Source organism: Giraffa tippelskirchi, chromosome 13 (assembly GCF_054371585.1).
Source record: "Giraffa tippelskirchi isolate mGirTip1 chromosome 13, T2T-mGirTip1v1.2.pri, whole genome shotgun sequence".
NCBI lineage: Eukaryota > Metazoa > Chordata > Mammalia > Artiodactyla > Giraffidae > Giraffa > Giraffa tippelskirchi.
The window spans coordinates 22,987,625-23,013,990 of NC_137287.1; the positions used below are offsets into that span (position 1 = coordinate 22,987,625).

At 41.1% G+C, this 26,366-nt stretch overlaps 1 protein-coding gene across 3 annotated transcripts in view; it reads left to right on the forward strand.

Moving 5' to 3' along the window:
• DNAH3 (dynein axonemal heavy chain 3) overlaps positions 1-26,366 on the forward strand; it is a 221,930-nt gene that overhangs the window by 169,710 nt on the left and 25,854 nt on the right. For all 3 annotated transcript variants that reach the window (XR_014072618.1, XM_081554574.1, XM_081554575.1), the window contains exons 50-52: positions 598-780; positions 11,360-11,558; positions 21,428-23,569. Coding sequence is in view for 2 of the 3 variants with exons in the window: in XM_081554574.1 (XP_081410700.1) it covers positions 598-780; positions 11,360-11,558; positions 21,428-23,569 (2,524 nt within the window). In the remaining variant the exon portion in view is untranslated. The remainder of the gene's footprint in view (positions 1-597; positions 781-11,359; positions 11,559-21,427; positions 23,570-26,366) is intronic.

Sequence of the window (26,366 nt, forward strand, 5' to 3'; positions counted from 1 at the left end):
AGCCCCTTATCAGGAAAATCTAATGTGTTAAGTTGTCTGAAAAATGGTCCAACTCCCCTGAAAGGTGGTAACCTCCTCACCAGTAGAAGTGTTCAAACAGTGGCCAGAAAACTACTAGACAGGAATGTTGTAGAGGGCATCAGACTGTTGGGGGAAAAATATGACCTTTAAAGTTCTGTCCTTCCCAGCTATCTCAGCCATCTTTATTCCTTCAGAGACTTAAAAAATGTAGGGGTTTTTCCCCTAACTTACTTCTGTCTTTCCCTGCCCCCAATACTAAAGTGTAGTGTAGGCTCAATACAAGAATACCTTTTTTTAATGTTGTATCTTTTCAAAAAAATTTAAGTTTACTATTATATGTCTAGCGCCTATCATGGAGCTTGATAATTACAACACATAGCATGAACTAAATAATGAAATATTACAAGATCAAAGAGAGGAACTCCAGCCAACAAATATGTACCCAGTACTATTAACATCATTTGTATTTTCTGCATGTATTATCAGTCAGAGAATCATTTCAACTTTTGCCAACTGTTCCATTTTTGGCATTTATATGGCTGACCTGGCACCTCACCCATCCTCTCTCCTTGCTAGGTGGCCGTCATGCAAGTAGAACTGACTGCCCTCCAACCCCAACTCATTCAGACCTCTGAAGAGACTGCTAAGATGATGGTGAAAATCGAAGCAGAGACTCGAGAAGCTGATGCCAAGAAACTTCTAGTGCAAGCAGATGAAAAAGAAGCCAATGCTGCTGCTGCCATTGCTCAAGGAATCAAGGTATAACTTGCTGAGAGGAAAGAAAGGGAACCAGCATTTTCAGGGTTCATCTATTATCTCACTAGAGCCTAACAGAGTCTCACAGAATATACACGGTCATGCCTATCTTGCAGAGGGAAAAAAATGAGACTTGAAAAGTTTCCTAGCATCATATAGCTAGTAAAGGACACCTGGTTCTCTCCAGGAAGACTTATTGTTTTACAAATACTCTCTGTCTCACTCAAAGTCATATAAGCCCCAGCAGGATCTAACCCTATCTCATATTTCTTTCTTCTCGTTGACTCTTCTGGCCACAATGGCCTCCTAGCTATTCACTAAACAAACACAAGGCGTGTCCCACCTTAGGGCCCTTGCACTGGATGTTTCCTCTGGCTATCTCCTTCACCTCAATCATGTTTTTGCTCAAATGTAGCTGGTGTAAGGTGTGGAGTAAATATTTGTCAAATGACAGAATGTTGAGTCTAGAGGACTCCATCTGAAGATAATTTTCGTAACAAGGAAGAAAAGTCCTGGGAAGGGCTTCACCTGTATTCAGATATTAGAAGCAAATCTGATTAATGTTCATGTTATATATTTCTCCAAGCACTTTCAAGTATACAATTCCATTTGAGTATCACAATGACTTCAGACTTATAGTAATGACAGCCATCAAGGTTTGGAAGCCAACAACACTGGGGTTCAGTGGTAAACTGACTTTGTACGGCCTGTTGGTAGGATCCAACTCCAAGGCTCATGGCACTTAGATGAAGATACTTGTCCTTGTGCCCCACATAGCAGTTAGAAAACTCTTCTGACCATTCTTCAAACAAGAGCTTGAACAAGAATTAGTTTGTGTCTCACTTCTAGATCATGGGGCACTTTTTTCAAAAGGATAGGCCTTTTCTCCAGTGAGTCCTGACATTCCCTTGGGTCAGTCCCTGATCTCAGAGTTTCACAATGTATGTCCTGGATAAGAGAGGCATGCTCACTCATAGTCCTACTGGTATGAGCAGGATGCCAGTGGAACCATGAAAGACCATAAAAGACATTGGCCACTAGGCACATAATGTGGCAGGTAATTTGCCATTCTATAACAAGATGATAATAAGAGCTACTACTTATCAGCATCATTATGGTGTATTTGAAACTGAAGTGAAAGTCTCTCAGTCACGTCCAAATCTTTGTGACCCCATGGACTGTACAGTTCATGGAATTCTCCAGGCCAGTATACTGGAGTGGGTAGCCTTTCCGTTCTACAGGGGATCTTCCCAACCCAGGGATCAAACCCAGATCTCCGGCATTACAGGTGGATTCTTTACCAGTTGAGCCACAAGGAAAGCCCAAGAATATTGGAGTGGGTAGCCTATTTCTTCTTCAGCAGATCTTCCTGACCCAGGAATCAAACTGGGGTCTCCTGCATTGCAAGTGGATTTTTTACCAGCTGAGCTACCAGGGAAGCCCATGGTGCATTTGGTATTCCTTTATTTAACAAATATTTATCGAACACTTACTTTTTGCTGGCACTTTTCTAGGCAGTGGGGAAATAGGAATGAATAAGAGAGTTTCTTCTCTCTTCTCTCCTCTACTTGATTTACATTAACTTTCATCATTCTAACTGCCCTGCAAGGCAAATGGTATCATTCCTAGTTTACAGATGAGAAAATCATGATACAAGAACTAAAATGATTTGCCTAAGATCACACAGTAACAATGTGATTGAATCAGGATTAAAATCCACAGCTCTCTGATTCCAAAGCCCTTGCATATGACCATTATTCCAAGAGTTACAAAAATTAGCAGCTGGGCAATATAATATGCTACGACAAATACCATATTTCTTATAATTTGAAATAGTTATCAACTTTTAAAAATCAAAAGATTTCAAGTAAAAAAATTCTAAAATTTCGGCTTTCCTTAGGAAAAAATTGGGCTCTTGGGTAACACTGGACCTGCATTCCTGGGTTGTCTGCACTGGCAGCTTTAAATGAATGCTGCCCTTTGCGTGTTTCAGCTCATCAAAGTCCCAGTCAGCTTCCCTGCCACACTCATATCACTGGCCTGGCCCCTGTGCTGAGTGCTTAGTCGCTCAGTCATGTCTGACTCTTTTCAACCCCATGGACCGTAGCCCACCAGGCTCCTCTGTCCATGGGGATTCTCCAGGCAAGAATACTGGAGTGAGTTGCCATGTCCTCCTCCAGGGGATCTTCCCAACCCAGGGATCGAATCCCGGTCTCCTGCATTGCAGATGGATTCTTTACTGTCGAGCTACCAGGGAAGCCCAGTGGCTGGTCCCTAGGCATGTGAATTTGCAACTCTTCCATGGTTCTATACTAGAATCAGGCATGTCAGGGCTCAGCTTTGCTCTGTCCATTCCTAACCTGTTTCCTCACCTATAAAATGGAGATACTAAGAGAAAAACATGTAAAGCTTATGGCATGTGTCCAGCATACAATCAGAGATTAACAGCCCATGTTAACTACCCTCCAAAATTGTCATTCTTTACTCTGTACCCAGTGGACTTGCCTGTTTTATGAAGCCCAGTCTCTCACCATGTACATATAGGTTTCTGCTGTACAACGTCAGGGGAAAACAGCGACTTGCTGGAACAGGAGGGAGGCAAGAGATGACATCAGGCTTATAAGGAGATGGGCCACCACACCCATCCTGGGCAATAAACTTCCACCTATGGTTTTGGTGTGAAGGGTGAGGTCTAATGCTCTGCCATCCCATCCCCAAGTACTGGGAGCAACATCCTGGAGGTGAGCCAGGAGGTAGAAGAAACTATCCAAGGAGGAGAGGAAAACCTGTGCTTGCTCTAAGTCTTTTTTTGTAAGGACCAGAAACCCCTTCTGAACCTCTCATGGCTGATTTTCTTTAAGCTCTTCACACCCCTAGAAATGAGAGGACATGGGAGAGCACCCAGTGTGGTACTTAATGAAGTTCAGAGGCTCTGCAATGGAATGGGATTCATACTAGGAAGATCAGGAGATTGGCAAGGAAAGAGTCAGTCCTCAAACACTTTGCTCCCAAGTAAAATGGTTTGCTCAAATTGGTCGATTCTTTTTAAGCTAATGTATCATTTCTTTCCCCCATATTGAGGATAATAATGCCAGAAGTACTGCAGAGTTGATTACATTTTGTCAGCAAGCACTGTGATTCACAGCCTTGAACAGCCCTGCTGCTCTGTGCACGGCTAAGCTACAGGGGTCATTTTTAATTATAATTTCTTATATAGAAGCAAATGATATAACAGTAATAACACATACAAAATGACTTTTAAGAGCTCAGCTTTCACACTTTTCCACTTTTCCAGGCTTTCCTCTAGTTCCTGTCTGTACACATGGATAGGTTTATTATTGCAACCATAACATAATTGTGGCTTGTTTTATGGTTTTGTTTCCTTAACAGCTTATCACAAATGTTTTTCCAAAATGTCATATAATCATTTTAATGACCATTTTAAGTAGGTGCTTCACCCATCAAGTAGTCATTCCTCTATTGGGCATTGAAGTCTATTCTGTCCTGCCTTGTTCTCAGTGTTTCTAGAGTAGTATCAGCTTGAGTCTCTCAACAGAGCTGTGTACCAGAATCACCTTTGGAGTTTTAAAAATGCAGATGCCTAGACTCCCCTACCCCCACACCAGACTGAATGAATCAGAACCTCTGGGTGTGGAACTTGGATGTGGGTGCTCTAAATGCTCCTCAGTGACTCTGATGCACAGTCAAGGTTGAGAATCACTGTTAGAGATAATGTTACAATTAGAGGCCTTTTGCCCCTTCCTGGATCACAGCCTTGTCGTGGCAAAGGAGCTTGCTGTGTGAAGCAATGAAGCTATGAGCCATGCTGTGCAAGACACACAGGTCATACTTAGTGAAGCGTTCTGACAAAACATAGGCCACTGGAGGAGGAAATGGCAAATCACTCCAGTATTCCTGCCAAGAAAAACCCATGAACAGTATGAAAAGGCAATAAGATATGACACCAGAAGATGAGCCCCCCAGGTTGGAAGGTGTCCAATATGCTACTGGGAAAGAGCAGGGAAATAGCTTCAGGAGGACAGAAGATGCTGGGCCAAAGCGGAAATGACGCTCAGTTATGGATGTGTCTGGTGGTGAAAGTTAAGTCCAATGCTGTAAAGAACAATACTGCATAGAAACCTGGAATGTTAGATCCAAGAATCAAGGTAAACTGGACATGGTCAAGCAGGAGATGGCAAAAGTGAACATCGACATTTCAGGAATCAGTCAACTAAAATGGACAGGAATGGGTGAATTTAATTCAGGTAACCATTATATCAACTACTGTGGGTAAGAATCCCTTAGAAGAAATGAAGTAACCCCCATAGTCAACAAGAGTCCAAAATGCAGTACTTGAGTGTAATCTCAAAGAAGACAGAATGATCTCAGTTTATTTCCAAGGCAAACCATTCAGCATCACAATAATCCAAGTCTGTGTCCCAATAATTAATGCTAAAGAAGCCGAAGTCAAATGGTTCTATGAAGACCTACAAGACCTTCTAGAACTAACACCAAAAACATGTCCTTTTCATCACAGAAGATTGAAATGCAAAAGTAGGAAGTCAAGAGATACTGGAGTAACAGACAAGTTTGGCCTTGGAGTACAAAATGAAGTAGGGCAAATGCTAACAGAGTTTTGCCAAGAGAACACACTGGTCATAGCAAACATCTTCTTCCAACAACACAAGAGATGACTCTACACATGGACATCACCTGATGGTCAATACCGAAATCAGATTGATTATATTTTTTGCAGCTGAAGATGGAAAAGCTCTCTACAGTCAGCAAAAAGAAGACCTGGAGCTGACTGTGGCTTAGATCATGAGCTCCTTATTGCAAATTCAGCCTTAAATTAAGGAAAGTAGGGAAAACCATTAGGGCATTCATGTATGACCTAAATCAAATCCCTTATGATTATACAGTAGAGGTGACAAATAGATTCAAGGAATTAGATCTGATAGACAGAGTGCCTGAAGAACTATGGACAGAGGTTTATAACATTGTACTGAAGGCAGTGACCAAAACCATCCCAAAGAAAAAGAAATGCTAGAAGGCAAAGTGATTGTCTGAGATCTGAGATGCTGTAAAAATAGCTGAGGAAAGAAGAGAAGTAAAAGGCAAGGGAGAAGGGGACAGATTTATACAACTGAATGAAGAGCTCCAGAGAACAGCAAGGAGAGACAAGAAGACCTTCTGAAATGAACAATGCGAAGAAATGGAGGGAAACAATTGAATGGAAAAGACTAGAGATCTCTTCAAGAAAATTGGAGATAGCAGGGGAATGTTTCATGCAAGGATGGACATGATATGGCTGATTCATGTCAATGTATGGCAAAATCACTACAATATTGTAAAGTAATTAGCCTCTAATTAAAATAAATAAATTTTTAAAAAATATTTTTTAAAAAAAGATGAGCATGATAAAGGACAGAAACAGTAAGGAGCTAACAGAAAGAAAAGAGATTAAGAAGAAGTGACAAGAATACACAGAAGAACTATTTTTTAAAAAAATGTCTCATGACCCTGAAAACCGTGATGGTGTGGAAACTCACTGAGAGCTGGATATCCTGGAGTGTGAAGTCAAGTGGGCCTTAGGAAGCGTTACTACAAAAAAGCTAATGGAAGCTAATGGAAGTGATGGAATTCCAGCTGAGCTATTTCAAATCTTAAAAGATAATGCTGTTAAAATGCTGCCATCAATATGTCAGCAAATTTGGAAAATTTAGCAGTGGCCACAGAACAGGAAAAGGTCAGTTTTCATTCCAATCCCAAAGAAGGAGAATGCCAAAGAATGTTCAAACTACCATACAACTGTACTCATTTCACATACCAGTGAACTTATACTCAAAATCCGTCAAGCTATGTTTCAGCAGTATGTGAACTGAGAACTTCCAGAGGTACAAGCTGGGTTTAGAAAAGGCAGAGGAACCAGAGATCAAATTGCTGACATCTGTTGGATCACAGAGAAAGCAAGGGAATTCCAGAAAAACAGCTGCTTCTGCTTCATTGACTACACTAAAGCCTTTGTGTGGATCACAACAAACTGTGGAAAATTCTTAAAGAGATGGGAATACCAGGCCACCTTACCTGTCTCCTGAGAAACCTGTATGCAGGTCAAGAACCAACAGTTAGAACCAGACATGGAACAAGAGACTGGTTCAAAATTGGGAAAGAAGCACATCAAGGCTGTATATTGTCACCTTGCTTATTTAACTTAAATGCAGAGTTGTTCAGTCGCTAAGTCATGTCCAACTCTTTACAACCCCATGGATGGCAGCACGCCAGGCTTCACTTTTCTTCACTGTCTTCTGCAATTTGCTCAAACTCACATCCATTGAGTCGATGATGCCATCCAACCATCTTATCCTCTGTCACCTGCTTCTCCTCCTGCTCTTAATCTTTCCCAGCATCAGGATCTTTTCCAGTGAGTTGGCTCTTCTCATCAGGTGGCCAAAGTATTGGAGCTTCAGCTTCAGCATCAGTCCTTCCAACCATATTGAGGGTTGATTTCCTTTGGGATTAACTGGTTTGATACTGGAGTGGGTTGCCATTCCCTTCTCCAGAGGATCTTCCCGACCAAAGGATTGAACCTGGGTCTCCCGCACTGCAAGCAGATTCTTTGCCATCTGAGCCACCAGGAAAGCCTACTTGGCTATACATCAATACAAAAAAAAAGTTTGAAGTTAAAAAAAATGCTGGCTTTAAACTCAACATTAAAAAAACACTAAGATTATGGCATCTAGTCCAGTCAGTTCAGTTCAGTTCAGTTCAGTCGCTCAGTTGTGTCCAGCTCTTTGCGACTCCATGAATTGCAGCACGTCAGGCCTCTCTGTCCATCACCAACTCCCGGAGTCTACCCAAACCCATGTCCATCGAGTCGGTGATGCCATCCAGCCATCTCATCCTCTGTCATCCCCTTCTCCTCCCGCCCCCAATCCTACCCAGCATTAGGGTCTTTTCCAATGAGTCAGCCCTTTGCGTGAGGTGGCCAAAGTATTGGAGTTTCAGCTTCAACATCAGACCTTCCAATGAACATCCAGGATTGATCTCTTTTAGGATGGATTGATTGGATCTCCTTGGAGTCCAAGGGACTCTCAAGAGTCTTCTCCAACACCACAGTTCAAAAGCATCAATTCTTTGGCGCTCAGCTTTCTTCACCGTCCAACTCTCACATCCATACATGACCACTGGAAAAACCATAACCTTGACTAGACGGACATTTGTTGGCAAAGTAATGTCTCTGCTTTTAAACATGCTATCTAGGTTGGCCATAACCTTCCTTCCCAGGAGTAAGCATCTTTTAATTTCATGGCTGCGATCACCATCAGCAGTGATTCTGGAGCCCAAAAAAATAAAGTCTGACACTGTTTCCACTGTTTCCCCATCTATTTCCCATGAAGTGATGGGACCAGATGCCATGATCTTAGTTTTCTGAACATTGAGCTTTAAGCCAACTTTTTCACTCTCCTCTTTCACTTTCATTAAGAGGTTCTTTAGTTCTTCTTCACTTTCTGCCATAAGGGTGGTGTCATCCGCATATCTGAGGTTATTGATATTTCTCCCGGCAATCTTGATTCCAGCTTGTGTTTCTTCCAGCCCAGCGTTTCTCATGATGTACTCCGCATATAAGTTAAATAAGCAGGGTGACAATATACAGCCTTGACGTACTCCTTTTCCTGTTTGGAACCAGTCTGTTGTTCCATGTCCAGTTCTAACTGTTGCTTCCTGACCTGCATACAGGTTTCTCAAGAGACAGGTCAGATGGTCTGGTATTCCCATCTCTTTCAGAATTTTCCACAGTTTATTGTGATCCACACAGTCAAAGGCTTTGGCATAGTCAATAAAGCAGAAATAGATGTTTTTCTGGAACTCTCTTGCTTTTTCGATGATCCAGCGGATATTGGCAATTTGATCTCTGGTTCCTCTGCCTTTTCTAAAACCAGCTTGAACATCTGGAAGTTCATGGTTCGCATATTGCTGAAGCCTGGCTTGGAAAATTTTGAGCATTACTTTACTAGCGTGTGAGATGAGTGTAATTGTGCGGTAGTTTGAGCATTCTTTGGCATTGCCTTTCTTTGGGATTGGAACGAAAACTGACCTTTTCCAGTCCTGTGGCCACTGCTGAGTTTTCCAAATTTGCTGGCTAGTCCAGTCACTTCATAGCGAATAGGAGGCACAAAAGGGGAAGCAGTGACAGATTTTATTTTGGGGGTCCCTAAAATCACTGCAGACAATGACTGCAGCCATGAAATTAAAAGATGCTTGCTTCTTGGGAGGAAAGTTATGGCAAACCTAGACAGCATATTATAAAGCAGAGACATCACTTTGCCAACAAAGGTCCATGTAGTCAAAGCTGTGACTTTTTCAATAGTCATGTATAGATATGAGAGTTGGACCATAAAGAAGGCTGAGTACCGAAGAACTGATGCTTTTGAATTGAGGTGCTGGAGAAGACTCTTGAGATTCCCTTGGACAGCAGGGAGATCAAACCAGTCAACCCTAAAGGAAATGAACCCTGAATATTCATTGGAAGAACTGATGCTGAAGCTGAAGTTCCCATACTTTGACCACCTTATGTGAAGAGCCAACTCATTGGAAAAGATCTTCATGCTGGGAAAGATTGAATGCAAAAGGATAAGGGGACAGAAGAGGATGAGATGATTAGATAGCATCCTCAGCTCAATGCGCATGGATTTGAGCAAACTCCAGAACACAGTGGAGGAAAAGGGAACCTGGCATGCTGCAGTTCACAGGGTTGCAAGAGTTGAACACAACTTAGTGATTGAACAACAAAAGAGGCCTTTTGAGTCACTTGATGAACAACCTTGCTGGAACCCAGGCCTTACCCCTTAGGAAAGAAGCAGAGCCATCACAACATTGGGAGGCATAATGCGACAGTGGGCCATAAAGAAGGCTGAGTGCCAAAGAATCTTCAAATTGTAGTGCTGGAGAAGACTCCTGAAAGTCCCTTGGACATCAAGGAGAGCAAACCAATCAATCCTAAAGGAAATCAACCCTGAATCTTCATTGTAAGAACTAATGCTGAAGCTGAAGCTCCAATACACACATACATATAAGAAGGTGGAACCTCCTTTATTTTGTTTGCTTATCACAATAAACCTGCAGGACATAGATTTTGACACATGCTGCTTTTAACATTCTCTTGTGAAATTTCACTTCAATCATGGCTGTGTTATCACTTCCTTGGCTGGAAGACTATCAGAAAATTCACTGAGTGGGGAGCCAGGGGCCCAAAGTTGGAACTTGGCTCAGTGACTAACCAGTTTTGTGGCCTTGGTTATTTTTTCTCCCAAGACCTCGTAGTTTTGTTGTTGTTGTTGTTGTTGTTGAAGGAAAGGATTGGACTGCTAAATACAGTTGTATTTACAGGAGATTGGGTCCAGCCTTCCCCACCCCATCCCCGCCTCTGGCCCCACAGATACCAAAATGCTCAGATGCTCAAGCCCCCTGCCTTCTGGATCTGTGCTTCCAAATCCACAGTTACAGAGGGCCAACTGTAATGTATACAGAATTTTATAATGTTGAGATTTCCTTTTTTTAAAAAAATTGAGATATAATTCACATACCACTAATAGTCACCTTTTAAAATCATGCAATTCAGAGGGTTTTTTTAGTATATTCACAAAGTTGTACAGTCATAACCACTACGTAATTCTAGAACATCTTCATCACCCAAAAAGAAACCTATATCCATTAGTAGTCACTAGCCGTTTCTTCTATCCAGCCCCTGTCAACCACTAACCTACTTTCTGCCTATATGGATTTTCCTTTTATGCACATTTTGTGTAAATGGAATCATATAGCAGGTGCCATTTTGTGTCTATCTGGCTGGTTTCACTTAGCACAATGTTCTCAAGGTTTACCCATGTTGTTGCATGAATCATTACTTCATTTCTTTTTGTGGCTGAATAATATTCCATTGTATTAGTTTTGTTTTTAAACAAAGAAATAATGGACAAAACATATACCATTCTCTTTTTCCCAGGACTCACTACCCAAATCTAGTCTTTATCCCCGTTACTCATCCTTAAACTCTTGCCTTAAACATCACCCTGTCCCCAGGTTCACCCCATCCCATCTCTGAGCTACAGTGCATCCTAGACTCTCACCCTATCTCTGACATTCTCCCACCCCTCATGCCTTATTCTTCCCCAAACTTGCTGTAACCCCCTCTCCATCTGTCACTCACAAATAGGCTTCATTCTTTACTTCATCTCTCAGCCCATCCTTGATCAGTTGGTAGGAAGTCACTCATGCATATACCCCTTGGGAATTAGTTAAAAACCAAAAGCTTGATTTTGTAAAAGATTATAGACCAGGTAAATTCTCAAATGTCCAAGGCATACATACCACAGCTCTCAAATGCACACGTGCTTCCCTGCTGCCTTTCAGAGCCATCCTTGCATGCACACCTCCAGGAGAAGACACTGTCCTGGAAGGACACTGGGGCGGGAAGCACCTCTTCCCACTTATGCTGCTTCTTCCAGGGGCAGAACTTGCTTCATTCTCAGTATACCAGGCACCAGGCACTCACCCCTTTCTGTCCCTGTGCTGCTTACAGAATGAATGTGAAGGGGACCTGGCAGAGGCGATGCCGGCACTAGAGGCTGCACTCGCTGCACTGGACACTCTGAACCCAGCAGATATCTCACTGGTGAAGTCGATGCAGAACCCACCTGGTCCTGTCAAGCTGGTCATGGAGAGCATCTGTGTGATGAAAGGGCTGAGACCAGAGAGGAAGCCAGACCCCAGTGGGAGCGGTAACCCTCTCCAGCACCCTTCCCAACCCAGAGTCATACACAGGCTGCCCTCTCCTGACAGGAAGGGTGCCAGCATCCCCACTCATCCTGCCCCAGGCTTGCAGGCCGTATCATGGTGTCTGAGGGGAAATAAGATAGGCACCAGGATATGTGTGTACTCACTTGTGTTTCTTCACCATCCTCTCTCCTCTCAGTCAGTAAGGAAAATGCAGGTATCTTTCAGTTCAGTTCAGTTCTGTCGCTCAGTCGTGTCCGACTCTCTGCGACCCCATGAATTGCAGCAGGTATCTTTAGGTGAAGCCAAAACTCAGTCAAAGCCCCTGCCTACAAATTGTTACAAAAATGAAAGTCATGCAGACAAGAAGACGGATAGGGAGCAAGCACACAGAGTACTGTGGGCGTGAGAGGGAGGGAGAGAAACAAAAAGAGCTAGAGAGGGAAGGATAAAGGAGAAACTGAGAAAAAGAGAGACATTGAAAGAGATAAACAGTGGAAAAAGGACAATGAGACAGAGACTGAGAGATGGAGAGAAAGAGAGAGAGACTGAGAAAGAAATAGAGACCTGGACACCTAGATGCATGCATGTGGCACCCCACTCCAGTACTCTTGCCTGGAGAATCCCATGGACAGAGAAGCCTGGTGGGCTGCAGTCCATGGGGTCGCTAAGAGTCAGACACGACTGAGCGACTTCACTTTCACGTTTCACTTTCATGCACTGGAGAAGGAAATGGCAACCCACTCCAGTGTTCTTGCCTGGAGAATCCCAGGGACGGCGGAGCCTGGTGGGCTGCCGTCTATGGGGTCGCACAGAGTCGGACACGACTGAAGCAACTTAGCAGCAGCAGGCATGACAAGATCATTAACAGAGAGAGAGAGGTCGGGATGAAAAGAAATCAAGAGGAAGAAAGACAAACACAGGGAGAGGTGAATGGGGGAGTGAGAGACTCTTACAGTGTCAGATACAGATGACAGAGAGAGAAAGATATTGGCAAGAGAGAAAAGCAGAAATAAGCTAAGACACGGAAAAGCTGAAAGTGAACAATGGAGACAGAGCAGAGACCCCCAGAGATACAGAGACATACAGATACAGAGACAATAGAGAGTGAGTAGGAAGAAAATAGACCAGAAAGAAGAGCAAAGACAGGCAAACAAAGACACACACACAGAGAATGGTGGTAGGAGGTGAGGTGGAGCATGAGCTGCTGGTGAAGGATTAGAGGGAGAAAGACAGGGGTAAAGGAGGCAGAGGGTGAAACTGACAGGCCTGAGGAAGACCAGGATACAGACACTCAGAAGACAGGACGAAAGGAATAGGGGAGAGAGGGAGGAAAGTTTATATAATGGAGCCTAGAAGCATGAATAAGTGAAAACTCATTCTTAAAATTTCAATTAGATGTAGAATCTTGCACTAAAATCAGTGTCTTAAAACTGAGCAAGGACTTTAAAAACCATCTCTTGTGATATTTCTTGCCTTTTGAATCCTTGTATCCTTCAAACAGTCCTGCTATTCCTCCATTGCTTCTGAAATGTTAGAAATTCCTGATCCTTCCTTTAGGAGACTCTGGCTCCTGCTTCCCAGTGAATAGCATTCCCTCTTCCTTGGCTGGTTTCAGGACAAAAACCACATGAAGAAATGCAGAGGTGATCAGAAACAGACAAGTAGGGAGTGGATGTTACAGGAGACTCCTCTAGGGAAGCAGCTGAGGTGTAATAAGTTAATCTGAGTAAAGATGAGCTAGCCAGTGCTTTTCCACTCTGGCTGTACCCTGGCATACCTGGGAACTTAAAGAATGCTAAAGCCCCTGCCTCCACTCCTTGAGATTCTTACTCCATTAGCCTAGGGTGTGGCCTGAGCATTAGTATTTTTCTTAAAGCTCCCAGGTACAGCCAAGATTGAGAACTACTGAAATATGCAAAGCAGGGTCAGGTCTCAAAAATCAGTTCTCTTTTTCGATCATTGATGTTGGCCACAGGATGCATCATCCACCTTTCTTATTTTAAAATTGAAGTGAATTTTGTGTATTACTCACAAAATAACTCACAGAATTTAGCCAGTATATTGGGATGGAGCAAAAGCACAAATAAATTAATTTTGTACTGAGTCGCTCAGTTGTGTCCGACTCTTTGAGACCCCTGACTGTAGCCCGCAGGCTCCTTCGTCCATGGGGATTTTCCAGACAAGAATACTGGAGTGGGTTGCCATGCCCTCCTCCAGGGGATCTTCCCAACCTAGGTCTCCCGCATTGCAGGCAGATTCTTTACTGTCTGAGCCACCAGGGAAGCCCAAATTAGTTTTGGATACCTTAAATGTAAACAAAGCAGATCATTTCCTGGGATACAAACAAAAACTTTCATTGGAAGTATTTGTTTGGTGTCTAAGCTTGCTTTAGAAATAGGACATATTTGATCTCTTGTATCTAATACAATATCTCAAGTACAACTCTTTCTTTTTTTAACTTTTTATTTTGTAGTTGGGTTTAGCTGATCAGCATTGTGATAGTTTCAGGTGAACAGTGAAGTGACTAAGCCATACATATACATGTATCCTTTGCCCCTCAAGCTCCCCTCCCATCCAGACTGCCACATAACATTGAGCAGATATTTTTTGATGAGTGGAGCTTGGCAAGGGTTTATCATCAAAAAGAGTGACATTTTTCTAACACATTGACAAAAGGAGCACTTTCTGGAATGGGATCAGGGCTCACGCATTTCTTAGTCATCATGACGGGTACTAAGGTGAACAAAGGCCCTGTTTCATTTCAGGGCAGGCTGAGGACAGCCTTCTGTCTGGTTGCAAGTCTGCAAGTTGCTTCCCCCACCCTCACTCTTTCTCTGAAGATGCTCAATCACCCACTCACTCACTAGAAGGACTGATTCATCACAGGGATGACAAAACATGCTCTATCAGGCCCACCTCCCATATTTGAAAAAGAATATTCAAAATATTAATACATGCTTGTAGATCCGGTTGCCCTCTTCATATATGACTGGAGAAAAAGGCAGTTCAGTTCAGTTTAGTAGCTCAGTTGTGTCCGACTCTTTGTGACCCCATGAACTACAGCACACCAGGCCTCCCTGTCCATCACCAACTCCCGGAGTCCACCCAAACCCGTGTCCATCGAGTCGGTGATGCCATCCAACCATCTCATCCTCTGTCGTCCCCTTCTCCTCCTGCCCTCAATCTTTCCCAGCATCAGGGTCTTTTCAAATGAGTCAGCTCTTCGCATCAGGTAACCAAAGTATTGGAGTTGCAGCTTCAACATCAGTCCTTCCAATGTACACCCAGGACTGATCTCCTTTAGGATGAACTGGTTGGATCTCCTTGCAGTCCTGGGCCTCTCAAGAGTCTTCTCCAACACCACAGTTCAAAAGCATCAATTGTTCGGCTCTCAGCTTTCTTTATAGTCCAACTCTCACATCCATACATGACCACTGAAAAAACCATAGCCTTGACTAGACGGACCTTTGTTGACAAAGTAATGTCTCTGTTTTTTAATATGCTGTCTAGGTTGGTCATAACTTTCCTTCCATGGAGTAAGCGTCTTTTAATTTCATGGCTCCAATCACCATCTGCAGTGATTTTGGAGGCCAAAAAAATAAAGTCAGCCACTGTTTCCCCATCTTTTTGCCATGAAGTGATGGGACCGGATCCCATGATCTTAGTTTTCTGAATGTTGAGCTTTAGGCCAACTTTCTCACTTTCCTCTTTCACTTTCATCAAGAGGTTCTTTAGTTCTTCTTCACTTTCTGCCATAAGGGTAGTGTCATCTGCATATCTGAGGTTATTGATATTTCTCCCAGCAATCTTGATTCCAACTTGTGCTTCCTCCAGCCCAGTGTTTCTCATGATGTACTCTGCATATAAGTTAAATAAGCAGGGTGACCATATACAGCCTTTACGTACTCCTTTTCCTATTTGGAACCAGTCTGTTGTGGGGAAAAGGGCAACATTCATTAAATTCATGTTAAAAACTGATAATCAGGCACTGTGCCAGATTGTAATAAACACAGAAGGAGCACACAATTTTTGAAACATATAATTGATTTACTATATTAGTTTTAAATGTGTAACTAGTGACTCAAAATTATTATAGATTATAGATTAGGCTATAGATTATTATAGATATAATCTATTTATATAGATTATATAAAGTTATTATAAAATACTGACTATATTCCCTATGTTGTACAATATATTCTTGTAGCTTACTTTATTCATAGCAGTTTGTACTGCTAATCCCCTACCTTTATATTGCTACTCTGCCTTCCATCTCCCCACTGGTAACCACTACTTTGTTCTCTATATCTGTGAGTCTGTTTCTGTTTTGTTGTATTCGTTCATTTGTTTTATTTTTTAGATTCCACATATACGTGATAACATATAGTACTTGTCTTTCTCTGTTGGACTTATTTCACTAAGCATATTTCACTAAGCAATGTCCTCCAAGTCCATCCATGTTGCTACATGGCAGTATTTCATTCTTTTTTATAGCTCAGTAATATGCCATTGTATTCAATATCTTCTTAATCCCATCATCTCTTGATGGACACTTGGATTGTTCCCATATCTTGGCTATTATAAGTAATGGTCTGTGAACATTGGGGTGCATATATCTTTTTGAATTACTGTTTTTGCTCTTTTCCAGATATGTATCCAGGAGTAAAATTGCTGGATCAATCTTTAGGTTTTTGAGGAGCCTCTATACTGTTTTCCATAGTAGCTGCACCAATTTACATTCCCACTAACAGCATTTGAAAGTTCCCTTTTCTCTACATCCTCTCCAACATTTGTTATTTGTGGTCTTTTTGATGACAACCATTCTGACAGGTGTGACATGATACCTCATTGTGGTTTCAATTTGCATTTCTCTAATAATTAGTGATGTTAGGCATCTTTTCAGTGTGTGTTAGCTATCTGTATGTCTACTCAGGAAAAATGTCTATTCAAGTCTTCTGCCCATTTTTTGATTGGATTGTCGTTTTAAATATAGAGTTGTATGAGCTGTTTATAGATGGATATTAGCCTCTTACTGGTCATACAATTTGCAAATAATTTCTCCCATTTCAGTAGGTTGTCTTTTTTTTTTGTTCATCATTTCCTTTTCTGTGCAAAAGCTTTTAAACTTAATTAGATCTTATTTGTTTAGTTTTATTTTGCTTTTGTTTCCTTTGCCTTGGGAGAAGAATCCAAAAAATATTGTTATAATTTATATCAAAGAGTGTTCTGCCTATATTTTCTTCTAGGAGTTTTATGGTTTCTAGTCTTATATTTCGTTTTAAATCCATTTTGAGTTTATCTTTGTGTATGGTGTTAGGAAGTGTTCTGATTTCATTCTTTTACATGTAGCTGTCCAGTTTTCCCAGCACCACTTATTGAAGAGACTATCTTTTCCCTGTTGTTTATTCTTATCTCCTTTGCTGTGCTTAGTTGCTCAGTCATGTCTGACTCTTTGTGACCCCATGGACTGTAGCCTTCCAGGCTCCTTTGTCCATGGGGATTCTCTGGGCAAGAATACTGGAGTGGGTTGCCATGACCTCCTCCAGGGGACCTTCCCAACCCAGGTCTCCCACATTACAGGTGGATTCTTTACCATCTGAGTCACCAGGGAAGCCCTTTTTGTCTCCTATATCATGGATTAATTGACCATAAGTGAGTGTGTTTATTTCTGGAGTATCTATTCTGTTCCATTGATCTTCGCACCTGTTTTGCTGTATCAGTCCTATACTGTTTTGATTACTGTAGCTTTGTAATATTGTCTGAAGTCAGGGACTGTGATAACTTCAGCTTTGTTCTTTTTTCCTCAGTATTATTTTGGCTACACGGTGTCTTTTGTTGTTCTATATACATTTTAAGATTATTTTTTCTAGTTCTGTTTTTAATATTTTGAAAGGTTTTTACATTAGATTGCTTTGGGTAATATGGACATTTTAATATTCATTCTTTCAATTCATGAGCATGGGATATCTTTCCATTTATTTGTACCATCTTCAATTTCCTTCCACAGTGTTTTATAGTTTTCACAGTATAGGTCTTTCACCTCCTTGGTTAAGTTTATTCCAAGGTATTTTATTCTTTTTGATGATTTTAAGGAGATTGTTTTCTTGCTTTCTCTTTCACTATTAATGTATAGAAAAACAACAGGTTTCTGTATATTAATCTTGCATCCTGTAACATTACTGAATTTATTTTTCAATGCCAATCATTTTTCGTGGAGACTTTAGGGTTTTCTACATATAATATGTGTCATCTGGAAACAGTGACACTTTTCCTTTTTCCCTTCCAATTTGGATGCCCTTTGTTTCTTTTCCTTGACTGATTGCTGTGGCCATTACTTTGTTTCATTGATCTTTTCTACTTTTATCTCTATTTTATTTCTCTTTCTTTGATCTTTATTGTTTCCTACCCTCTGCTAACTTTGGGCTTTGTTCCTTTTCTAATTCCTTTAGTTGGCAGGTTAGGTTGTTTATCTGAGATTTTCCTTGTTTCTTGAGGTATGCCTATATCACTATAAACTTCCCTCTTAGAGCTGCTTTTGTTTTGTCCCATAGATTTTGGAAAGCTGTGTTTTTCTTTTCATTTGTCTCAAAGTATTTTCTGATTTCTTCAACTTCTTCATTGATCCATTGGTTTTTAGTAGTATGTTTTTGTGTTTTTACCGTTTTTTCTCCCTGTAATTGATTTTCTAGTTTCATATTGTTGTGATCAGAAAAAAAAAAAAGGTTTGATATAATTTCTAGCTTCTTAAATTTGTCAAGACTTGTTTCATTGCCTAGCATGTGATCTATCCTGGAGAAAATTCCATGAGCACTTGAAAAGGATGTGTATTCTGCTGGTTTGGGTTGGAATTTCCTCTAGATATTGTTAAGTCCAGTTGGTCTAATGTGTCATTTAAGACCACTGTTTCTTTATTGATTTTTCTCTTTGGATGATCTAATTATGTAAGTAAGATGTTACTAAAGTCCCCTCCTATTAGTGTATTAATGTCAATTTCTCCCCTATGTCTGTTAATATTTGCTTTATATATTTGGATGCTCCTATATTAGGTGCATATATGTTAACAGATGTTATATTTTCTTCTTGTATGGATCCCTTTATCATTATACAATGGTCTTGTTTTTCTTTTGCTATAGACTTGGTTTTAAAGTCTATTTTATCTGATATGAGTGTTGCTGCCCCCACTTTCTTTTCATTTTCATCTTGTGAAATACCTTTATCATCCCCTCACTTTTAGTCTGTGTGTCTTTAGCTCTAAGAAGAACCTCTTACTAGCAGCAATCTTGGTGTTTTTTTCTTTATCCAATCAATCATTCTATGTCTTTTTATTGGAGAATTTAGTCCATTGACATTTAAAATGATTATTGATAAGCATAAACTTATTGACATTTTGTTACTTCTTTTCTGGTTGTGTTTGTAGTTTTTCTCAGTTATTTTCTTCTTTTAGCCTCTTCCCTTATGGTTTGATCATTTTCTTTTACCCTTATGCCCTGTTCCTTTCTATTTATTGTTGTATCTATCATAGATTTTTGATTTGTGGTTACCATGGGGGTAATATGTGTTGACCTATAAAGTATATCTACTTGTTTAAAACTGGTAGTCATTTAAATTCAAACACATTCTAAAATATTTATATTTTCACTTCCCTCCTCCATGTTTTGTGCTTTTGATGTCACATTGTACATCTTCATGTTTATCCCTTAATTGTTTATTGTAGTTATAGTTGATTAAACAATTTTTGTCTTTTAATCCTCATACTAGCTTATTTAAGTGATTGATCCACAGCCTATACTATATATTTGCCTTTACTAGTGGGATTTTCCCTTTCCTATAAACTCTTACTTCTTGTTATAGCCTTTTCTTTTCCACTTAAAGAAGACACTTTAACACTTCTTTTAGATTTGGCTGGTATTGATGAAATCTTAGGTTTTTCTTGTCTGAGAAGTTTTTATCTCTCCTTCAATTCTGAATGATAGTATTGCTAGTAGAGTATCCTAGGTTGTAGGGTTTTTCCTTTCAGTACTTTAAATATATAATTTCACTGCCTTCTGGCTTGCAAAATTTCAGAAAAGTCACCTGATAGCCTTATGGGAATTCCCTTGTATGTGACTCTGTCTTTCTTTTGCTGCTTTTAGAATTCTCTCTTTATCTTTAATCTTTTGCCTTTACAATTATGATACCTCTGTATCACCTCCTAGGGGCACATGTCCCAACCTGATTGCTTCTCCTCCCTTCCTGCACAACTCCACGTGGATCTTTGTTTACAGCCTTGGTTGTCAAAGAGTCTTCTTGCCAGTCTCCAGTTGGTTTTCAGTGAGATTTGCTCCACATGTAGATGTATTTTTTATATGTTCATGGGGGGAAGTAAGCTCAGTATCATGCTACTCTGCTGTCTTGTTGCCCTCCCGCAGAAGCTTACAGCTTTGAGGGAGAAACACAGTTTGAACTAAACAAACAAACAAACAAAAAATCACAGATTGCCATTTCTGGTGATCTATAAAGCATTTATGGCTATTTTAGCCTCTGAGATGAAAGAAAATGCTCCATAGAGAGGTGGTTTTTTAAAGTGAGCCTGAAGTTTGGTCAGGAGCCAGCTAGATGCCATTTACAACCTAGATGAAGAGCTTGTGGTAGGGAAGCACTTGGGATCATTGGGAAGTTGAAGGAAGGTTCTTGTAATTAAAGACCAGGGAGCAAGGCAAAGATGAGATGGGTAAGGTTGGTGACCCAAGACCATGACAAGGAGCTTGGGATTTTTTTTTTTTTTTGAGATTTTTTTTTTTTTCAGAGCAGTTTTAAGTTCACAGAAAAATTGAGTTGAAGATACAGAAATTTCTCATATACCCCCTGCTCCCACACATACATGTTGTTCAGTCATTCAACCATGTCCAACTCTTTAAGACCCCATGGACTTTGCCTGCCAGGCTTCCCTGTCCGTCACCATCTCCCAGAGCTTGCTCAAACTCAGATCCATTGAGCCAGTGATGTCATCCAACCATCTTGTCCTCTGTCATCCCCTTCTCCTCCTCCCTTCAATCTTTCCCAGCACTGGGGTCTTTGCCAATGAGTAGGCTCTTCATATCAGGTGGCCAAAGCATTGGCACTTCAACTTCAGCATCAGTCTTTCCAATGCATATTCAGGGTTGATTTCCTTTAGGATTGACTAGTTTAAGCTTCTTGCTGTCCAAAGGACTGTCAAGAGTCTTCTCCAACACCATGGTTTGAAAGCATCAATTCTTCGGCACTCAGCGTTCTTTATGGTCCAGTTCTCACGTCCATACATGGCGACTGGAAAAACCATAACTTTGACTATGCAGACCTTTGTCACACACACATGCATAGACTCCCTTACCATCAACATCTCCCACCAGGATGGTATATTTGTTATAGTTGATGAACCTACATGGACACATCTTATCATCCAAAGTCCATAGTTTACATTAGGTTTCACTCTTGGTATTATACATTCTGTGAGCTTGAATAAATATGTAATGACATGTATATTCTCTGCCCTAAAATTCCTCTGTAGGACCTTGGGTTTTTGTTTTTTGTTGTTGTTTTTGTTTTTTTGCTAAATATGAGGAGTAGCCCCTGCAGGGCTGCAAATTTCAGGCAAGATGTCTTAATAATAGTCTTATCTCTTAGCTAGTAGGAAGTTGCTATATAACACAGGGAGCTCATCCCAGGGCTCTGTGACAACCCAAAAGGGTAGGATGGGAGGGCTTGGAGGGAGGCTCAGGAAGGAGGGGATATGTGTGCACTTCTGATTGATTCATGTTGTTGTATGGCAGTAGCCAACACAACACTGTAAAGTAATTATCCTCCAATAAAAATTTTAAAAAATAGCTTTATCTCTGCTTCTTGTCCCAAACAGGTAAAATGATAGAAGATTACTGGGGGGTATCGAGAAAGATTCTTGGAGATCTGAAATTCTTGGAAAGTCTCAAGACATATGACAAAGACAACATTCCCCCAGTGATCATGAAGCGGATCCGGGAAAGGTTTATCGATCACCCAGATTTCCAGCCTGCTGTAATTAAAAATGTATCATCTGCATGTGAGGGTCTGTGCAAGTGGGTGAGGGCCATGGAGGTGTATGATCGTGTGGCCAAAGTGGTGGCTCCCAAACGGGAGCGGCTGAAGGAAGCTGAAGGGAAGCTGGACACACAGATGCAGAAATTGAACCAGAAGCGAGCAGAGCTGAAGCTGGTGGAAGACCGCCTCCAGGCCCTGAACGATGACTTTGAAGAGATGAATACCAAGAAAAAGACATTGGAGGAAAACATTGAAATCTGTTCCCAAAAGCTGATCAGGGCAGAAAAACTGATTAGTGGTCTTGGAGGAGAGAAAGACAGATGGACAGAAGCCGCTCGGCAGCTGGGTATCCGTTACACTAATCTGACAGGGGATGTGTTGTTGTCCTCTGGGACTGTGGCTTACCTGGGGGCCTTTACTGTGGATTATCGGGCTGAGTGCCAGAAGCAGTGGTTGGCCCAGTGTAAGGACAAGGTCATCCCTGGCTCCAGTGACTTCAGTCTTAGCAACACATTAGGAGATCCTGTAAAAATTCGTGCCTGGCAGATTGCTGGGCTTCCCATTGACTCCTTCTCCATTGACAATGGCATCATTGTATCCAATTCCAGACGCTGGGCCTTAATGATTGACCCTCAGGGGCAGGCCAATAAGTGGATCAAGAATATGGAGAAAGCAAATAAGCTGTCAGTCATCAAATTCTCAGATACCAACTATGTGAGGACGCTAGAACACGCTCTGCAGTTTGGCGCCCCAGTCTTACTAGAAAACGTTGGGGAAGAGTTGGATGCCTTTATTGAACCCATCTTGCTCAAGTCCACATTCAAACAGCAAGGGGTTGAGTACATGAGGCTTGGTGAAAACATCATCGAATACAACAGAGATTTTAAGTTATATATCACAACCCGTTTGAGGAACCCACATTACCTCCCTGAGGTGGCCGTGAAAGTCTGTCTCCTCAACTTTATGATCACTCCCTTGGGCCTCCAAGATCAACTCCTTGGCATCGTGGCTGCCAAGGAGAAGCCAGAACTTGAAGAGAAAAAGAACAAGTTGATTGTGGAAAGTGCCAAGAACAAGAAACAACTAAAGGAAATTGAAGATAAGATATTGGAGGTCCTTTCCCTTTCTGAGGGCAACATACTTGAGGATGAGACTGCCATCAAAATTTTGTCTTCTTCCAAAGTGCTGTCTGAAGAAATATCTGAGAAACAGGAAATTGCTTCAATGACAGAAACACAGATCGATGAGACTCGTATGGGCTACAAGCCAGTGGCTATTCATTCTGCCACCATCTTCTTTTGTATTTCTGACCTGGCCCACATTGAACCCATGTACCAGTACTCCCTGACATGGTTCATAAACCTCTACATGCAGTCTCTGGTGCATAGCAAGAAGAGCGAGCAACTAGAGGAACGAATTGAGTGCATCATTGAACATTTCACCCTCAGCATCTACAAGAACGTCTGCCGCTCTCTGTTTGAGAAGGACAAGCTGCTTTTCTCCCTCCTCTTGACAATAGGAATCCTGAAAGAGAAAAAGCAAATTAATGAGGAAATTTGGTACTTTCTTCTAACTGGAGGCATTGCTCTGGACAACCCTTTCCCCAACCCAGTTTCTCACTGGCTGTCTGAGAAGGCGTGGGCAGAAGTGGTCCGTGCATCTGCCTTGCCAAAATTGAAAGGCCTTATGGAACATTTGGAACAAAATGGTAATGAATGGAAGTTCATCTATGACTCAGCCTGGCCCCATGAGGAAACATTCCCTGGATCTTGGAAGTTTCTTCAAGGTTTGGAGAGGATGGTGATCCTCCGATGTTTGCGGCCTGACAAAATGATTCCAGCCATTCAGGAGTTCATTGCTGAACACATGGGAAATGTATACATTGAAGCCCCTACATTTGATCTCCAGGGGTCCTACAATGATTCCAATTGCTGTGCACCATTGATATTCGTGTTGTCTCCAGGTGCAGACCCAATGGCAGGTAAGGGTAGAATGTTGTGTGAAGAATATTAAAAGATGGATAACAATAGCTTGTCCCTATTGAGCAGGAATCTCAAACTCAAATAGCTTTGAAGGTCAACCCAGTTAACAGACTAAGGCAGGGCTGGGACAACATAAGACTTCTTTTCTGGCCTAAAGAGGGCAGCTCTTTTGTATTGTGCCATTCGATAATGTGATTTTAGGATGACCAGATTATCTGCTTCTTCAGGAGAAACCAGAAAGGTAGAAATCACCCATTTTTTAAAAATATTTATGTATTTGGCTTCGTCAGGTCTTAGTTGCAGCATACAGGATCTTCCTTGCATTGTGTGGGATCTTTCATTATGGTGTACTGGCTTAGTTACTCTACAGCATGTGGGATCTCTGTTGCCTGACCAGGCATTGAACTTGTGTCCTCTGCACTGCAAGGCAGACTCTTAACCACTGGACCACCAGGAAAGTCCCAGAAATCACCCATTTTTAAATCTTGATAACTCATTCAATTTGTTTCTTAAAAATTGTAAGAGGGTTAGCCAGGGCTAGATTATAACCTTGGTCTTAGACCATTTTCTCAGACCTTTGTTTCTCTCAGCTGTGCTTTTTTCTCTTCTTTGAATCTTTAAATTTTTTGAGTAATTAATGCCTCATGTAGTGAAAAAAAAAAAAATCAAAAAGCCTAGGATTATGGCTCCATTAGGACCATTTTGTTATCTCAACGGACATTTGGCAAAGTGGGGAAACATTTTTGTTCTCACAAATAGGGGGTACCACTGGCATCTAGTAGGTAGAAGTAAAGGATGCTGCTAAATAGCCTAAAATGCCCAGGACAGCCCCCACAACAAAGGATATCCAGACCATAATGTAAATAGTACTGGGGTTGAGAAGAGTGAAAGGTACATCTTCCTCTTAACTCTCTCAGAAATAAATGCTACTGGTAGTTTGTGTAATTTTCCAGAAAGTGTGTGCATGTGAAAGGGTATGAGTTGTTGATAGAAATAGATTAGTTTTCTATTCTGTTAGGGGATCTTAAAGCTTTAGTTTTCTCTGTTTGATGTTGAATGAAAAAAGAATACCAGAAATGTAAATGACAAGATTGGCAGTTCTCCTGTGAAAACCGAGAAATTTGACATGTACTCTGATCTTGTTAGAAAGCCTGCTCTTCAAAGAAAATCAGAAGAAGGAGCTGAAATGAACGGGTGCTTTTCCAGGTTCCAACACTTAAATTATTGCTATTGTCAAAGCTCAATTCATGACCCCTTACCAGCATCTTGCTTCTTCCCCTATGTTGTTTCTATGGTAGGCTGATATAGGAAAAACGAGGGGAAACTAGGAAAAGTAAAGAAAAGAAATGGAGGAAAGAGTAGAATATGGTCTGTAAAATGATGATGTGTTGGGAGAGAACAGGCTTGTAAAATCTACTGGTGTATGTAGCTTATTCCCGTCCCTCTATACTAGAGGCTTCATCAGATTCAGCTTGGATGATGTCCCAGGCAACTGCAGACGCTGTGTCCCTAATAGTGTGTCGTATCAGGAAGTAGATACTGTCTGGTTTTCTTTTAGCATTAAGATTGATCAGTGGGTTCAGGAGTTGTCGGTGTGATTCACGTCTATACTCCCCTACTGCCTCCTTTGTAAAATTTCCCATCAGCCTTTCACCTAATATGGTGGCTCTCACTCTTGGCTGCACATTGAAATCACCTAAAGAACTTTAAGAAAATCTCCATGGAAAGACAAATACTGTATGATATCACTTATATGTGGAATCTAAAATATGGCATAAATGAACCTATCTATGAAACAAAACCAGACTCACAGACATAAAGAAAAGACTTGTGATTGCCAAGGAGGGGTTGGGAAGGGAAGCCTTAGAAGTTTGGGGTTAGTAGATGAAAATTATTATATATAGAATGGATAAATAATAAGGTCCTACTGTATAGCACAGGGAAATATATTCAGTATCCAAGGATAAACCATAATGGAAAAGAATATAATAAAGAATGTATATATAACTGAGTCACTTTGCTGTATAGAAGAAACTAACAGTACACTGTAAATCAACTATATACTTTGATAAAAATAAATTAAAAGCAGTCAGAAAAACAAGATAACCTATAAAGAACAGCAGTTAGACTAGCAACCAGTGTTTCAATAGCAACAATGCAGTTTGTGGAATAATGCCATCATTGTGCTAAAGGAAAACATGCAAACATAAAATTTATCTTTCAAGAATGAGAATGAAATAAAGAGAATATCTTAATTAACCCCACCCCCCCAAAAAAAAGAAAGAAAATCTTCATGTGCAGGTCTTGCCTTCTACCAGATAAATTAAAATCTTTGTAGGTTAGACCCAGGCATTGTGTTTTATAAAGCTTTTCAGGTAATTTCAACATGCAGCCAATGTTGGGAACCAATGACCTAATGGTTTTATTGATCTTAGAAAATCATTACCCAGATGCATTATTTCATTAGGGACTGCAAAATGATGAGAATTTAATTCTATCGTTCCTCCCTCATAAATTAGCTGGAACTCTTTTCCAGTAGTTGTGTATGGTTGTGAGAGTTGGACTATAAAGAAAGCTGAGCGTCAAAGAATTGATGCTTTTGAACTGAAGTGTTGGAGAGCTCTTGAGAGTCCCTTGGACTACAAGGAGATCCAGCCAGTCCATCTTAAAGGAGATCAGTCCTGGGTGTTCATTGGAAGGACTGATGTTGAAGCTGAAACTCCAATACTTTGACCTGATGCAAAGAGCTGATTCATTTGAAAAGACCCTGATGCTGGGAAGGATTGGGGGCAGGAG